General features: G+C 29.1%; 3 protein-coding genes across 11 annotated transcripts; 1 reads left to right on the plus strand and 2 right to left on the minus strand.

Moving 5' to 3' along the window:
* Positions 1-807: 807 nt before the first annotated feature.
* LOC126839021 (annexin B9-like) lies at positions 808-13440 on the minus strand. Of its 9 annotated transcripts, XM_050573927.1 has the most exons (9): positions 5556-5686; positions 5370-5454; positions 4592-5116; positions 4097-4273; positions 3716-3920; positions 3483-3635; positions 3206-3379; positions 2969-3150; positions 808-1702 (listed from the first exon to the last, which is right to left on the minus strand). In XM_050573927.1, exons 2-9 carry the CDS (start codon positions 5400-5402, stop codon positions 1649-1651), a joined length of 1503 nt encoding a protein of 500 aa, XP_050429884.1. In that variant the 5' UTR covers positions 5403-5454; positions 5556-5686; the 3' UTR covers positions 808-1648. The 9 variants fall into 9 exon arrangements, with proteins under 9 accessions (XP_050429884.1, XP_050429885.1, XP_050429883.1 ...); XM_050573928.1 differs by lacking the exons at positions 5370-5454; positions 5556-5686 and adding an exon at positions 13194-13440; XM_050573926.1 differs by having other exon boundaries at positions 5370-5690.
* A 245-nt stretch (positions 13441-13685) lies between these two features.
* On the plus strand, positions 13686-14867 carry LOC126839031 (V-type proton ATPase 21 kDa proteolipid subunit c''). The gene has a single exon (XM_050573950.1). It carries the CDS (start codon positions 13853-13855, stop codon positions 14477-14479), a length of 627 nt encoding a protein of 208 aa, XP_050429907.1. The 5' UTR covers positions 13686-13852; the 3' UTR covers positions 14480-14867.
* Positions 14868-15074: 207 nt separating this feature from the next.
* Positions 15075-18031, minus strand: LOC126839022 (PCI domain-containing protein 2). The gene is made up of 9 exons (XM_050573935.1): positions 17836-18031; positions 17722-17763; positions 17529-17653; positions 16699-16828; positions 16490-16635; positions 16195-16412; positions 15857-15957; positions 15576-15775; positions 15075-15497 (listed from the first exon to the last, which is right to left on the minus strand). The coding sequence occupies exons 1-9, from the start codon at positions 17860-17862 to the stop codon at positions 15245-15247; spliced, it is 1242 nt and encodes a 413-aa protein (XP_050429892.1). The 5' UTR covers positions 17863-18031; the 3' UTR covers positions 15075-15244.
* Positions 18032-18187: the final 156 nt, after the last annotated feature.

The raw sequence follows: 18187 nt of genomic DNA on the forward strand, positions 1-18187 counted from the left end.
CTCTTCTTACAGTAAAGTACAATAATTATACTACTAAAACTACTTTTATTGAGTTCTATCAGGACACACACTGTGTGTAATACAAGTTCTGTTACAAGCTATAAATGAATAATAAACACTTCAATAGTAGTAACACTCTGTAGTTAGTACAAAACTATTTGGGTAATATTGTACATTATACGACAAAATATAATATGTTTAACAGTTTTATCTGAAGATTATTTAACACCCTAATAGAGTAACGTATAAATGTATTTCAATAATTTAGTTTTTTTTTTAACTGAGAACTAACTACCTAAAGTTTGATTTGGAAAATTTATAATAATTTATATTATGACAAACAAAAATAAGATTAATTTTATAATTATATATAGAGTAGGGCTAGGATGTAGTAGCATTGATAAAAATTAACAAACACAATGAAACATTTTTGTTTACAAATAAATGAGTTTCCTCTATGTGGAGTTACAAAAGGTACAAATGATGTTTCTTGTTTTTGATTGTATACCAATAGTAATATGTCTTAAGTTCAAATTGAAATTTGCTACTTCCCATGATACGTTACTATGATTGAATAAATTGCGTAATAATATGATGTAAAAATATTTTTTTTATAAACTGTCATGGAATATCTTAGAGAAATAACATCTAAATTTTTGTTTAATTAAATATATATATTTCGAATAAACTATTTGGTAAAATTTAACAAAAATAATTATTACAATATTTGAAGATAACATTATAATTCAACATTAAATAAAAAAAATTAACAAATTATATAAAAACAAAGAGTAAATGTAATATAAAACAAAACAATATTTTAACAATTCAAGTGGCTATTAAGTATTAATTTGTAACATAAGGCGTATTAGCAATATATATAATTGTAATATAATTTAAATGAAATTCGTTGTTAATTTGTTTTTGTTCATTTTAATATTTCATGTGGCACATATTTTACCCTGGTTATAACTAATTGTGAACTTCTCACATTTAAACAGACTTTAATTGTTTCACACTTATGTATGTTAAATTCGTTAAAACCGAATTTACTATTCTATTTGAAATTTGTTAATGAAAATTGACACTATCTAAATTCTTATAATTGTATACAACAGTATATTGTATGCAGTTGGGTTATCATTGTAAATCTATGAATAAATATATCTATCTATCTATCTATATATCTATGAATAACTTAGTAAATGTTTTAAACTGTAACTATTTTATATTAGTTTATATTATATAGTATACTATTTTTTTAAATAATATTTATGAATACACGTTTTGTTTGTTACTGCAGTAACTTTTTAGCCAATAGCATTATAACAAGATTTAATTATATTAAATAAACATTTGATTTTCTAGCCTAATAATACGTTAGCAATAAAGCATACGATATTGAATAAATACTGTTGGCCAAAGCCTAAATGAAATTTTGAACTTATATAATAAAAGGTGATCAAAATTACAAACAAGTTTGCTCAAAACTCCTTCAACAATAATATAACGAAACAATCAAATAAATTAAACAATTTTAAATTTAACACTAACCAAAAATATATGGGTGTTTGTAAATAATGTAATATATTAATTAGTTAAAAATTCAAAAGTTTGTCATGGATTGAGATAATACTAAACTTTGATTTTAACCAACGACGAGGGCAGTCAAACACTTTTTGTAATCTCCAGACGTGTCATCCTGTAACAAAAATATAAATATAAATATTGCAAAACCCTCTAAACAACTTTTGTTAGTATCTCGTAAATCAGTGGCATGCACAATCTACTGAGAAGTAATTTAGTTGTTGGTTTTTGTTGCATACGACTAAAAATAAGGTTTAATTTGCCTACAAATATTCGTTCAAGCAACAAAGAAAAAATAATATTGCAAACAAACGACCCCGTTAATGCAAAACACCTTAGTTGAAATTAAAAATTCCTTGTTAATTAATGTTATTAACCTCTTTAACATTATCGTTCTTCTGTTACTTTTAATATTAGTAATCCAAAAAATATATATATATATTGGACTTGCATAAACAGTCGATAAATAGTATTAATTTTTGTATATTAACATTACTCATGTTAGCATTTTGTCTCTCCTCATTTTTTTAATTTAGTGATAAAAGGCTTATGAATGTTAGCTCAAAAACTTTACTATCTTTATCTTATAAAATTACTTAGGCTTATGATCTATGGGTAGGAATTTTTAAATCAAAAAGGAAAATATATTTTATTATTAATTATATATTGAGTAATTTCAATGTTAATGTGATCACTGACTCTACCAATGGCATTTAATGTGTTAAGTTACATAAATTTTGACTGCAACCAAAAAAAAGAAAGGCATTATTAATAGCAATTGCTATTAATAATGCCTTTCTTTTTAATAATAATAATAATTATGTGTGATATTTTTTTTTTATCAAATAGATGGATTACTTCTGAATCAACATGCCTGGAACTTACCATAAATGTATCCGACTGTTATTTCCCATAGATAAATAAGAAACAAAAGGATGTAATATTATTATTTTTTGCCTACTCAATTTGTTATCTACTATGCAACTATAATCAACTACAAATAGACATCCCACGTACTGGTATAAACATTGACACAAATTAGTCATTTTTGGCTCTTAGAAATTTAGAATATAAAGCCTTACAGGTGCCAAGCTGACCTTGAGTATAAGAGATTGAGAACTAGACAGTAGAGAAATACGTTTTCAAAATTTGTATATTGCTATGAACTATTTATGTGTAGTAATTCAGTGGTATAATTCATGATAGTTATATTAAGATTTTAGACTGAACACCACAACAACAAATATTATTTAGTTAACTCTTCATTAGGCGGATGGTCTATGGTTGTAGCTCAGTCACACTATGAAATGTGACCGAAAATCATGCGACTAACAGAGGGCTCAAATGAACAGAAATATAATTGAAAAACCGCAATTCTTACCGCAATGTCGGCTTCCAGTGATTTACCATACAAAGACATATAAGCATTCTTGATGTCGACCATATCAATTTCGCAACGAGTAGCAACAATTCTGATCAACGCTCTATCGTCGGTTCCAAATCCAGCCAAACTTTCGTGCAAACGTTTAGCAAAGAAAGCACTCTTGTCCCTCACAGATTTAACTAAAATATAAAATTTGTTACACTTAAAATATAACAACGGTAATGTATAACTCACCAATAGCTCTGAGTCCGCTTTCAATGTCCCCACTGAATTCGTTCTTAATAACATCTTCGAAATCTCGTCCAACCAAACGGTGATATTCTAAAAATACTTGTGTTAATTGAGTGTAGCTACGACTACATAACACCATGTTGAATGTCGACTCATCAGTTCCCAGTTGAAGTTCCCCTATAAAATAAAAATAAAAATAGTTAAGAATATAAAAATTGTAATATTGTTTCTTTGAATATAACACAGATATTTTTATGGTTAATACAAATAATAAGCATACCAGCTTTCAGTAAGTTCTGAGCGTCTACTTGGGCCGATGCGACATCAACAGCAGTACTTTCAGAACGACGTCCTTGACATAACGAAACTAAAAGGCGACGGAAACTTCCAGATGTTTCTCCGTGAAGATCATTTTCCAAATCACTTCCAAAAACTTTAATTTTAAAATTATTATTAAATTTTCCATGTAATAAAAAATATATCATGCATAAATTGCAAAAATTGTTTTTTTACGTCTGTGATAAGCCGATTTGATGTTCAGAATTTCAGAGTTAGAAGCAGTGCATATGATTTCAACGACTGTTTCTTCATTTGTTCCAACACCATCCATAGCATTATGCAATTCCTTTGCTAGATAATCATAAGTGGGAGTCATGAGAGCAACTACCAAGTCCTCTAACTTGTCACCCAATTCACTTTTTAAATCCGAAATTAAATCCTTAAATAAAACAAATATGCAATATTACTCTCATTAGCCTCTCGCCATTTATTAAAAAGGCAAAAGCTTTCATGTTGGTCTCTTACTATAAATAAACCCACTTGAAATAGATTGATATTTTAATGTAGAAAAAAAACTATACTTTGGTAATGATTTTTTTTTTTTTTAATACATACTTTTCCATACATAGTCTTGAAATGCATAGCAATTTCTTGCCTTTGAGCATTGACTCTATGAGCCAATACATTGATGATTGCCTTTTCATCGGTTCCAAAGCCTTTCATTGCCTTACGCAATATTTCAGCATCTTGGCGAGCATCAAAGGGATTAGCTGGGCGAACAGTTGGATTAGCCTAAAACAATATAAAGTTCAAATTGAATTCTAAAACTTTTACATAAAATTGTTAAACGAATAACAACAAAAAATATCATACCATTAAAAACTATTTTAACTGAAAAGGTATTGTTACAAGGGCTGCAAAAACAAAGCACTAATAAGTTATAAACTCCTAAATGACAAACCACAATTGGATAAGTTGCATTTATAAAATTAGACTATTATAAGCATGATAGTGATTTCTGGAAAATGTACTATTTAATATTGTTTAATACTGATCTTACTTATATAGAAAATTTAAGCAGTTGTACAGCAATGATTATAGAAACCTCACCTTTTTAGAGACTTGCGAGCTACCCACTGGTTGATAATGAGCAGGACTTGTCATAGGTGGATACTGTGCTCGGGGTGGAACTTGATGACCAGCTCCAAAACCACCAGCAGTCACATTCGGATAAGAAGACGGCACTTGTTGTGAGCCAGGATATCCGGCTTGTGGTGGGTACCCTGCAGCTTGAGGTAGATATCCAGGAGCTGGTGTAGACCCGGGTAATGCGGATGGATACCCTGCAGACTGGGGTGGATATCCAGGAGCTGGTGGATATGCAGATGGATAGGGTTGACTTGGGGCATACTGACCGGGTTGTTGTGGCGGGTATTGACCAGGTTGTTGAGGCGGGTATTGACCAGGTTGTTGGGGCGGGTATTGACCAAATGGTTGGGAAGGATATGCACCAGGCTGAGGAGCATAACCTGGCTGAGAGGGATACGGACTAGTTTGTGGATAGCCAGATGTTGGTGGGTAGCCTGTAGGGTTAGACGGTAATGGCTGTTGCGCTCCAGGTTGGCCAGGGTATCCCTAACAATAAAAATAGACTTATATAATCAAATACTTAGTATTTATGGAACAAACTACTTAATATACTACCAAATATTAATTATAAGCACACAAACATACAGATTGATCCACTACGGACTTGTTAAATTAAAAAAATTAAATTTATATTTATTTATGTATGTTGCTCATAATTAGTTTTAATATTTATAAATGTATTAGCTTTTTCGTTTCCCTTATAGATACATAATATTATTTTAACACATATTATATTTACCTGATTGTTTGGTGGGTATCCTGGATAACTCATAATAATAACAATAATGTATTTCTCGCACAATTAATAAGGACAGTCCAATTGACTGAAAACCCAAAATATCACAATAACAACGAAGTGGATAAGATCCGATTCACGGTATTCTGTATGCGAGTTGGTTTACTTATATAATTATAAAACTAGTACTCATTAATATAATAGTCTTGAACGTTAAACGTTTGTTGATCGTTTATCAGAAAACTGAACAGAGTAGATAACAATGACTATATTATAATGACTAATGACGGTATTCTTGAAATAGTGGTCTGCCGTCTGTGGGGGGCGAACCGCGAAGTAAGGATGGGCCGAACAATCGACATACCATAGTATCGATAACTATAACATAAAATATCGATATATTTTAATATTTACAACAGCTGGATGATAGTATCGATATATTTGTACCGTACGCCAATTCCTAATATTCTCACCACAAACTATCTTAGTTCGTGTTTCTCACAATATAGTATCAGGTATCTACGTACGTATAGTAGGCCAAAATCGATAGTGAGCTATCGATATTTTTGTTATTGCTATCGATTTAATAATAGCATGTCGATACCAAAAGCAAATTTTCATTTATTCTGTGCCAAAAGTATCGATATTTCACCATCGTCTTTGCCCCACCTGTAAATGCTGTTTATTTTATAGTTACTTTGTACAGAATGAATCATCAAAGCTTAAGACGGAAGACACTACTTTTTTTTTTAAATAATCGCAGTTCTGTAGTTTTCCTTCTTGGAGACACTCGAGTTTATGTTGTCTTACAATATTAGACAATATTCAATTTTTTTATCTTGTTTATTTTTTCTAGAGCTCTATCAATTTTCAACATTTAAATGATAACGAATATATTTAATTACTTTTTTGAAATTAAGATTAATTTGCCGAAAATGATGACTGTAGGAAGGATGGAGTGTAGTATTATTTATAACTATCCACATTACTCTGCCGCACCCCACCCCTCCCGTCATTAATTTGAAACTTAAATAACGTTAAAATAAAACAAAAATAAGACAATTACTTGGTCCTGTTGCCTCACTAGAAAGTAATGTAAAAAAACATTATTTTGTTAACAAGAAAACATAAGCACATATTTTATAATAAGTTAAAGGCGGATTTTGTTGTGTATAAACATTGATAAAACTAACAAACACAATAAAACAATTTTGTATACAAAATAATGGAAAAAAAGTTTCCTTTCTTGTGGGGGATACACAAAATGTTAATGATATTTTATATCATAATAGTACTACGTTTTATGTTTAAATTGTATTTGCTACTTCCCATGATACGTTACTATGATTGAATAAATTGCATAATAATATGATGTAAAAATATTTTCTTTATAAACTGTAATGGAATATCTTAGAAAAATGACATCTGAATTTTCGTTTAATTAAATATATATATTTTGAATAAACTATTTGGTAAAATTTAACAAGAATAATTATTACAATATTTGAAGATAACATAATAAATCACATTTAAGTACAAAAAATAAACAATTTATAAAAACACAGAGTAAATGTAATATAAAATAAAACAATATTTTAACAATTCAAGTATTAAAGATTAGTTTGTAACATAAGGCGTCTTATTTAAAAATTGTAATATAATTTAATTGAAATTCATTGTTAATTTTAATATTTCATGTGGCACATATTTTACCCTGATTATAACTAACTGTGAACTTTACACATACAGACTTTAATTGTTTCACAGTTGTGTTAAATTCATGGAAACAAAATTTATAATTCTATTTGTGATTTGTTAATGAAAATTGACACTATTTAAATTCTTATAATTGTATACACCAGTATATTGTATGCAGTTGGGTTATTATTGTAAATCTATGAACAAATATTTATAATATAGTAAATTTGTTAAACACAATAAGTTGTTGTTGTAACTGAGTACAACAGCAAGTGTTATAATTTAGAATATCTTAAATTATCAACAAGAATATACTATTTTTTTTAAACAAAATTAATAAACATATATTTTTTTGTTACTGCAGAAACTTTTAGCCAATAGCATTATAACAAGATTTAATTATATTAAATAAACATTTGATTTACGACCCTAACAATATGTTAAGAATAAAACACACAAATTCGAATAAATACTGATGGTTAAAGCCCAAATGCAACTCCTTAGTTATATAATAAAATGTCTTTAACAATATAATAATGAAACAATCATAATATATGGGTGCTGGTAATAATGAAATACATTAATTAGAAAAAAATTCAGTGTTTAATATCGATTGAGGTAATATTAAATTTTGATTTTAACCAACGACGAGGGCAGTCAAACACTTTTTGTAATCTCCAGACGTGTCATCCTGTAACAAAAATATAAATAAATATTGCAAAACTCTCTTAACAACTATTTTAGTATATTCTAAATCAGTAGCATTCAAATTCTACCGAGGTACAATTTGTTTTTGATCCATAGGGTCACCCGATAATATTATCAGGTAATAAATAAAACTGACTAAAAAAAAAAATGTTTTTCATTTCTTAAGTTACTACAATTTAAACAACAAAATTGAATAACTTCACAAGGCGGGACTTCTAGGATCATTCACTCAACCAATGGCATCAAATTTGTTGTTACTTAAATTTCGACAGCAAACAAAAAATAAATAAATGCATTACTTATTGCAATATTGTGTGATAAATTTGTTTTTGTATCAAACCACAGATGGGTTACTTCAGAAACAACCTGCCTATAACTTACCATAAATGTATCAGACTGTTATTTGCCCATCAATAAATAAGAAACAAAATTATGCAAATATTTTTTTTTTTTCTACTAAATTTGTTGTCTACTATTCAACTATACCAACTACACATAGATAGCCTTACAAGGAAAATCAGCAGTAAAATTGTATAACTAGTGCACAAATAAAAAATGTTGGAGGGGGGCTCTTTTAGATTTAGAATGTGAAGCCCTTTTTAGTTGCCAGACTGACATTGAGTATAAGGAATTAGGAGCCAGACAGTATAGAATCACGGTTTCTAATTTTTATACTTCTATAAGCTATTTATGTGTAGTGATTTAATGATATAACTGATAATAGTTATATTAAGATGTTAGAAAGAACACAACAAAAAAGATTATTTAGTTCACAATTGATCACAAATAAATTGAAAACCCATATTTCTTACCGCAATGTCGGCTTCCAGTGATTTACCATACAAAGACATATAAGCATTCTTTATGTCAACCATATCAATTTCGCAGCGAGTAGCAACAATTCTAATCAACGCTCTATCGTTGGTTCCAAATCCAGCCATACTTTCGTGCAAACGTTTAGCAAAGAAAGTACTCTTGTCTCTCACAGATTTAACTAAAAAATAAATTAAAAAATAAAATGTGTTCACACTTAAAATATAACAACCGTAATGTATAACTCACCAATAGCTTTTAGTCCGCTTTCAATGTCCCCACTGAATTCACTTTTAATAACATCTTCAAAGTCTCGTCCGGTCAAACGGTGATATTCTAAAAATACTTGTTGTAATTGAGTGTAACTACGAGTACATAACACCATGTTGAATGCTGACTCGTCAGTTCCAAGTTGAAGTTCACCTATATATTTAAAGAAAACAGTTAAAAGTATTAAAATTGTAATATTTCTATTTTGTTATAAACACAAATACTTTTATGATAAATAAAAAATATATGTATACCAGCTGACAGTAAATTCTGAGCATCTACTTGGGCCGATGCGACGTCAACAGCAGTATTTTCAGAACGACGTCCTTGACATAACGAAACTAAGAGTCTACGGAAACTTCCAGACGTTTCTCCGCGAAGATCTTTTTCCAAATCGCTTCCGAAAACTTTAATTTTAAAATTATTATTAAATATTCTATGTAATAAAAAATGTATCATGCACAAATTTCAAAAATGTTTTTTACGTCTATGATAAGCCGATTTGATGTTAAGAATTTCAGAGTTAGAAGCGGTGCAAATAATTTCAATGACTGTTTCTTCATTTGTTCCAACACCTTCCATGGCATAACGCAATTCCTTTGCTAGATAATCAAAAGTGGGAGTCATGAGAGCTACTACCAAGTCTTCAAACTTTCCACTCAATTCACTCTTCAAATCCGAAATTAAATCCTAAAATAAAAAAAATGATGTAAAAATTAACATTAATCTCATTAGCCTGTAGACAAAAAAAATACAAAAGCCATTAAATGAAGAAAAATAAATTTTAATACTTTGAATGCTAATAGTTATAATTTTTTTAATTTATAAGTATTTTTTTCTTTTAATACATACTTTTCCATACATAGTCTTGAAATGCACAGCAATATCTTGCCTTTGAGCATTGACTCTATGAGCCAATACATTGATGATTGCCTTTTCATCGGTTCCAAAGCCTTTCATTGCCTTACGCAATATTTCAGCATCTCGTTGAGCATCAAAGGGGTTAGCTGGGCGAACAGTTGGATTAGCCTAAAAACAATATAAATTTCAAATTGAATTCTAAAATTTTTACATAAAATTGTTAAACGAATAATAATATTATAACAACAAAAAATATTATACCATTACTTATTTAGAACTATTTTAACTGAAAAGGTATTGTTACTAGGGCTGCAAACACAAAACACTAATATGTTATAAACTCCTAAATGACATACTACAAATGAATAAGTTGCATTTACAAAATTAGACTTGTAAAAGCAAAAAAGGGCGTTTTCAAAACATGCACTTTAACGATAACTAACAAAGTAGTTAATTATTTTAAATAGATATTATCATCAAAACAAGGACATGCAATAATTAATTTAGCTAATGGAAAAATACAATAAATGATTATTCAACACTAATGGAATTATTTTAATTAAATAACGATATATGAAAATGGTTTAAAAATAAATCTTAGAAATAGATAAATTTTTTATTGATTATGAATTTACAGTCATGTTTTTTTAGCTATCAAGTAATTTTTTATTTATATGGTGTGTCCTGGGGAAGAGGATTTATGCTGCGCTGACTTTCTGTTATCTTCTATACCAGTTGAGTGGCTATTTCTTTCTTCAGATGAATGCCCATCTAGCGAGAGAAATGGCCAGGGACTGAGATTAAAACTACACCTAGTGGTCTAGAAGCACTGTCGCGTTAATCCTCTTCGCCACGGCATCATACTATCAAGTATACTAATCAATAATTTATTTATAAATTATTAATATAGCTTACATAATAATATACCCATAACATAAATTATATAATATGAAAAATAAACATTACTAAATAATTCAAACACTAGCTCAGCTTCTTAGGATAGTTTTAAAAATGTATTATTTAAAATTGTTTAGCATTGATCGTACCACATAGAACATTTAAGTAGTTGTAAAACAAATGATTACAGAATCCTCACCTTTTTAGGGACTGGTGAGCTACCCACTGGTTGATAATGAGCAGGAGTAGTTATGGGTGGATACTGTGCTTGGGGTGGAAGTTGATGACCAGCTCCAAAACCACCAGCAGTCATATTTGGATAAGAAGACGGCAGTTGTTGTGAGCCAGGATATCCGGCTTGTGGTGGATACCCTGCAGGTTGGGATGGATATCCAGGAGCTGGTGTAGGCCCGGGTAATGTGGATGGGTACCCTGCAGACTGGGGTGGATATCCAGGAGCTGGTGGATATGCAGATGGATAGGGTTGACTTGGGGCATACTGACCGGGTTGTTGTGGCGGGTATTGACCAGGTTGTTGTGGTGGGTATTGACCGAATGGCTGAGAAGGATATGCACTAGGTTGAGGAGGATAACCAGGCTGAGAGGGGTACGGATTAGTTTGTGGATAGCCAGATGTTGGTGGGTAGCCTGTAGGGTTAGACGGATATGGCTGTTGCGCTCCAGGTTGGCCAGGGTATCCCTAACAAAAAAATACACTTTTATAATTAAATACTTAGTATTTATGGAAACATATTACTTTATAAACTAACAAATAATAATTATAAATACACAAACATACAGGTTGATCCACTAACTATGGACTTGTAAAAAAATTTATATTTATTTAATATGTATGTTGACAAAAAAAAAAAACCTCGTAATTTATCAAATAGTACTAAAAAATTAACTCTTTTAAATTATTACAAAAAAAAAAAACTTCAAAAGATTGTTGTTTTTAGGTATATTAGGAATATCATTAAAAGAACAAAAAAAATAATCTGGACCATAACCTGATTTATTGTGTTTAGTAAAATATTATCTCAAGATCAAACTTTTTAAACTAATGTTGGTTGAAAACATTTTTTCTTATAAACATGTACATTTAAAGAGATAGAAATGGGGGGAGCAGAAAGAGATGATGATGAGTGATACAGGAAGAAACTTGATGTGTCATACAAGATGAATCATAAATTAAGTCCTTGAAAATTCTATAGTCTGTATACTACCTCCACATAGAATATCGAAAACAATTTTAATTGTATAATTGTACATTGCATAATAATAGATTTTCATATAGATTTGTCATTTGATAATTAAATAGTATTCACAAATGTTTTTTAAAGTTATATTCATGACTAAATAAACAGGCTCGATTGCTAGATTACAAAATTTACCGTTTGTTGCTTATTTGCCCCAGTCATGGTTCATGTTATTATGTTTTAACTTATAACTGAATGATGTTATAACTTATAATGAGGAATTAACATGGTAAAATACTTCTTTTCTAAGTATGCAATGTTTTTTCTGTGTGGTATTATCTAGCAACCATGTCTGTTTGTTTAGTCATGGATATACTCATAACTAGGTATGGTAAAAAAGATTATAGTTCACCAAGAATAGTCATACTAGAAGAGAGCTGTTTCATTACTTGAATAATATACTTACATTAAAAATATTAGCTTTTCAATATTATTTGTTTACACATTGAGTATAAATTTTGTTTGTAAAGTCCATACATTTTTTAAAAGATTGTTTACAGTTTTAGAAAATACATATACTATCACAGAATAGATACTGCGCAAAAGTTTCTAAAACCTTGATTGTAAAATATTAAACATTAACAAGTTACTAAACAACTTAATTTGATCTAGAAAATATTTACTTTGCAGTGCTTAAAGACACACTCCATATTGTAAATTATTATTTACATTCTTAGACATTTATTTGTATTTATACCCTTATTTTTTTAATTATTACTAAATTAGTGTAATTTTTTTATTTAATTAGTTTTACTTTAATTATTATTTTACATGATTTTCCAATATTCGAGAATTATTATTAGTATTATGTACTGCTATAGAACACTACTCTACTATTCCAACACTATTTCCATCCCTTATGAATTTATATAATTATAAATTATTAGTGTTACTATACTACTACAATCATAATATATAAATAATATATTAGTACTGGTAAGTATACTATGTCATATGACAACCCATCTATTGGGCAGTTCCTAACTAGCTGGAGCCAACGTGTTAAGGCTATTAGGTATTTTGATAACTTTCGGTATACATGGGATAGTTATCAAAATATTAGTATTTCAACACATTAAATATTTAACACATTCAGCCAACACAATTTTATTTCAATTATAACCAATGAATTTTCTAAGTGTTGAATATTTTATTTAAATAATGTATTGGAACTACATATTTGATTATATGTATTAGTGTCAATATTATAAATGTAATAGTTTTTATAGTAGGTAAAAAAAAAAAAAAAAATGGTAGCTCTTTAGTTCCCTTATTGATACATAATATAAATTTAATAAATATATAATAGAATTATATTTACCTGATTGTGTGGTGGGTATCCTGGATAACTCATAGTAACAATAATAACACAAAATTATTTCTCAAACAATTAATAAGGACAGCCACAATAATAACGAAGTGGATAATAGTATAATATTCGACTTGCGGCACTTATTCAATAAAAAAAAAATTTAAGTGAATCGGTTTACTCATATAATTATTGCAGGTACTGATTAATATTAGGTCGTCGTCACTATTCACGTTTGCGGTTTGACGTTTGTTTATCAGAAAACTTAACAGGTTGATGACTAATAAATTGACCATGGTTATCTACTCGGACAGCTGTTTTTTTTGTAAATTGAGAGGCGAACCGCGAAGGCAGCAGCTGTTCTCGCATGCGTCATGCCATGGAAGTAGAATATAATATATTCCTAAATGGTTCTGCACTGAAACCATGGTTGCGGTTACAGTTGAACCATACAATCTACAGAACATATGATATTTTGTTGATAGAAATTGATTACGGTTGCGGAGCGAAGCCGAACTTGTGTGTATTATAAATGTGTTGTGTTTTGGGCGGAGTCCTTTTAGCGGTGCCAGTATTAACTATTAATTTTCTCGGGTCGTTGTGAATGATATATTTTTCTTGTAATCATCCAATTCAATTATTCCAACGGCGTTCGACAAAATAAACCGAAAATGAGATTGCGGTCAGTAATAGGATACACGTTTTTCGGATCAGCGTCCACACTAATATCGTTTTTGATACTGTTCTACTTGTTGACTGGAAAGGGCGAACAGATCAGTATAGGATGGTTTTTGGCCAACACTTCTCCGTATATGTGGGCTGTACTCGGCATATCCCTTGCAGTGTCACTGTCAGTTGTTGGCGCAGCTCTCGGAATACATACAACAGGCGTGAGTATCGTCGGCGGAGGAGTGAAAGCGCCACGCATCAAAACTAAAAACTTGATCTCGGTCATCTTCTGTGAGGCCGTTGCTATTTATGGACTCATCACGGCCATCGTCATGTCCGGACAACTGGAATCATTCACAGACAATGCAGACACTTTAGATTCAATAAGAGAACAAAATTGGACGGCCGGTTACTTAATATTTGCGGCTGGTTTAAGCGTGGGCTTAGTAAATTTATTCTGTGGAATCGCTGTTGGCGTTGTGGGTTCCGGTGCCGCATTGGCAGACGCTGCCAATTCTTCACTTTTTGTTAAAATCTTAATTGTTGAAATCTTTGGAAGTGCTATTGGTCTCTTTGGCCTGATAGTTGGAATTTACATTGTTTCCAAGGTGAAGATGGGTGATAAATAAACTTTGACTACATGTGTATTTGTATTAATTATATTTATATTAAAAAAAACTTGTATAACAATTAGATGTTTTGGAATATGTTAAAATCTTCCAATAGTATCAATCTTCAGTTATTGTTATATCATTTTAGTACATATAATTTAAAAAGTTCCACTCACTCATAAAAATAGAAATCATTATGTAAGTTATCATTTTGTTACTTGTGTATAATTTATTTTTGTAAAATAGTTGTACCTATTAATGTGAGTTTTGAAAAATTATTTTTAAATAAACTTAATTATCTTTTACTTATGCTCTGTTTCAAAAATAGTTATAATGTTTTGGTTTGCTTGTAATCCTTTACTTTGTAGATAATTAACGATGTGGTAGAGTAATGTTTTAATAGTTTAATAATCCTATGCGTTATAATTATATTTGTTTTGTCAAAGTTGATAAATTAAACTTGGATAAAACATCATAAATTCTACATTAAACACAAACTTGCACTTTTATGTAAAAAAAAAAAAAAACATTCCATGTGTTCGTATATGAATAAAAATCATTATTTAACTCTAAAAATTGGTTTATTTTTTGTCTTATATTTATTACATAATATTAATTACTCGTAATATACAACTAAATGTATTACAAAATGAGATTTACATTTTCCAATATTTCTTGTACATACAAATTTAAAATGCAAACAATAATTAGTTGCTAAAATCATTTATATATATAAAAAAAAAAACTAATAAACAAATATAGGAAAACTTGTTTTAATACAAATTAATTATGTCCTATTTCATTAATCGATCTTGTAGTTTTGTCAAATATTTGTTTACCAGTTGGGAATGCATCTTTTTTACTTAAGACAACTTTTTTATGAGCGTGGGAAAGGTATCCTCGAAGTGTGCCTCTGTAAATTAAATTAACCAATAAAGACTGTGCTTGGTCAAAATTTGTTTCTGGATCATCGAACTTCCTGAGAATGGCAGCAATTTGTTCTACGGGGATAATGTGGTTTTTGGCAATAAGAAAGCTGAAAAAAAAGTTGACAATTTTTTTTGTAAGTTTTATAATTGTACAAGAATTTAAATTAGTAATAATGGTCACTTACAATTTTTTTAGTAGGTTTCTGTATACAAGATTTAACAATTTTTGTAGGACTAAGTAAACCCCACATTTCATATAGTATACTTCGTTGGTATCTATACATTCTCTGAACTTTCTAACATTGCCCATTTTCAAGTAATCCGACAGTTCACCAAATAATTCCAAATCGTATTTTTTTAGAAGACTTTTCGACGGCATTACACCCTATAATACATGAAATATTAAGAAATCTCATCAACACAGGATTATTTATTTAATAGGGGTAATATAAAACATTTACTATACCTGTAACATATTTAAAGGTATTAATTTCTTTAGTATTAGTTTTTTGTTTTTTACTGAACACTTGTGGCAGCTTTCAAATGCTAGTGTCAAATTTTCTCGCGCTAAAATATTAATTGACGATTAATTATTTGGTACAGTACAGAACATATTGTATTGTATTTTTAAAGTAAAACACATTTCTATTAGTATAATATAAACATATTACACACAATAACAGTTACACAGAAAATAAATATTATAATGAACCTAGTTATTTAGAAGTTGCTTTACGATTTGAGAAAAGTAAGAACTACAAGTTATGATAAGTGCTATTTGTATACGTTGTTTATAAAACTAACCATCGTTAAATTTCCCTTCAAAAATTTCCTTGCATCCAGTAAAGTAGTAGAACGTCACAAAATGGGCTACAGGAAAAATATTTTTGTCGGGGCACATGAAAATAGTTTTAGTTAGGCCAGTGGTCAAATGAAACTTCTTGATTTTATGATATACTTGTAACATTTGATTGACTATAAACATTATTGTCCAGCGTTTAGTAAGGCGCGAAGGAGCCCGACTGAAAACATTTCAATAATTACGATATCAACAAAAGAATAAAATAACCGTTTTTTGTTTTATTTTTAAAAGACTTACATGTCTCCAGAACAAATGCGAAAATACATCATCATCACATCGATAAACTTTTTTTGAAAATCGTTATATCTCTCTAACTTGATATTTTTTTTTGTAGAGTCAAATTTATCATAAGCATTCAAGAGATATCTCAGATCCACACAAATCTAAAATAATTTTTATTGCTATAAGTCAACTAGACATAATTTAATTGTTAAGGAAAATATTACTGTATTAGCAAGTGGAACCATCCAATTTTCATTTTCCGAAGTTTGAAGATATTTAACAATATTTTGCAAAATTGCCAACTGTCCTTTAAATGCTTCATCGTATTTTTGTTCTTCGATTGATTTTAATACACTGTAAATAATTTATTTTTTAATAATTGAATACAATGTACACTTTATTAATACATTATATTAACTAACAACACAAATTATTTTTTAATAAACAGCTAGTAAATTATAATATTAGTAATAATGTAAATAGAGTTTAAAACTGAGACTTAAGCATATTATAGTGATATCTGTTTTGATACAATATCATATTAAAAATTTAGAAAACATATTATTAGTTTGGAAGCAGACCACAATGTTTCTCAACATTAGAAAAAGTTAAACAACTTGCTGTAATTTTATAGAACTATTTATGATATACATATACACTTTGACATAACACTATAAAACGTTTCATTAACAACATTACTCATTCGATATGATCTTATCATGTTTATAGTAAAAAATGTTAAAACATCTTCTCCCTTGTAGGATAAATACTCTTATTTTTAATAAGTTTAGGAGGAAAGAAGTACGAAATATTAACAATTAACATTCACAACAATGAGCAAATCTTAACAACAGCTCAATTGATCTTCAAAACAAATCAGTGATGTCCAAGAATAGTTATAGACAATCTCTCAATGTCAACTTGATGTTAAACCTAACCTACCTAACTGAACCGATTCTCGAGTTTGATGCTGCGAATAAAATATCTTCTTGGTTACAGGATGTCGAAAAAATAAAATAATTTCATGTAACAGTGGAACACACTTATATCTTACTTTAAATGTAGTATAATTTCATTTTCAAAATCTAGCTCATTTTCTTCTGCAATTTTTTGTAGGTAATCAACACTGTTTTTTTCGTTCCATTTTTTTGATGGATTATTTCTTAGCGAAAAGAAATTCTGTGTACAATAAGTATTATTGTAATAGTTGTTCATGTAAAATGATTAAAATTAAAATGTATAATTACCGCCAATTCGGAGCTATTTTCATCATTATAAAATGTGGTTGTCTAAAATAAATAAAGGTATATAGTTTTCAATGTTATATTAATTAAAAGCTGACTAAAATCAATAATTTTTACCGATAAAACATAATCCTTCGTGTACATAATGATATTTTAATTTTTGTTTTTTAGCATAAATTGCAGAATTTTAACCATAGATCAACATGTTACAAATTTTGTAAACCAAATGAAAGGAAATCAATTTTTTTCCTAATTATAGTAGTGTTTATTTGAAATGAAATGTTGAACTGTTAGAAAATTTTAAATATGATAGGTATAATATGATTTCTTAATTTTTATCAAGTCGGCCCGAAAAATTCCCTTGCAGTTTGATAAGAATGAATAAGAAACAAAAACAGGGGTTCATAAAACGATGAATAAAAATAGTTTACAAATACCGGTTTATTTCATCAAGTAAAATCATTACATA

This window comes from Adelges cooleyi, unplaced genomic scaffold, assembly GCF_023614345.1.
Source record: "Adelges cooleyi isolate 19-005CV unplaced genomic scaffold, UGA_ACOO_1.1 ACOO_flye_CR_arks_rails_tigmint_CR_PRNA_30, whole genome shotgun sequence".
Classification (NCBI taxonomy): Eukaryota; Metazoa; Arthropoda; class Insecta; order Hemiptera; family Adelgidae; genus Adelges; species Adelges cooleyi.

Bases quoted from the DNA above. Each gene is read 5' to 3' on its own strand.
- LOC126839021 (XM_050573928.1), bottom strand. From the start codon at position 13,226: ATGAGTTATCCAGGATACCCACCACACAATCAG. The intron at 3,380-3,482 runs GTATGCTTATTA...TTTATTTTATAG, and splicing joins TCAGAACTTACTGAAAGCTG to GGGAACTTCAACTGGGAACT. The intron at 1,703-2,968 runs GTAAGAATTGCG...TTTTTGTTACAG, and splicing joins CACTGGAAGCCGACATTGCG to GATGACACGTCTGGAGATTA.
- LOC126839031 (XM_050573950.1), top strand. From the start codon at position 13,853: ATGAGATTGCGGTCAGTAATAGGATACACGTTTTTCGGATCAGCGTCC.
- LOC126839022 (XM_050573935.1), bottom strand. From the start codon at position 17,862: ATGTACACGAAGGATTATGTTTTATCG. The intron at 17,764-17,835 runs GTAAAAATTATT...TATTTATTTTAG, and splicing joins CGAAGGATTATGTTTTATCG to ACAACCACATTTTATAATGA. The intron at 16,636-16,698 runs GTAATATTTTCC...AAATTATTTTAG, and splicing joins TGGTTCCACTTGCTAATACA to ATTTGTGTGGATCTGAGATA.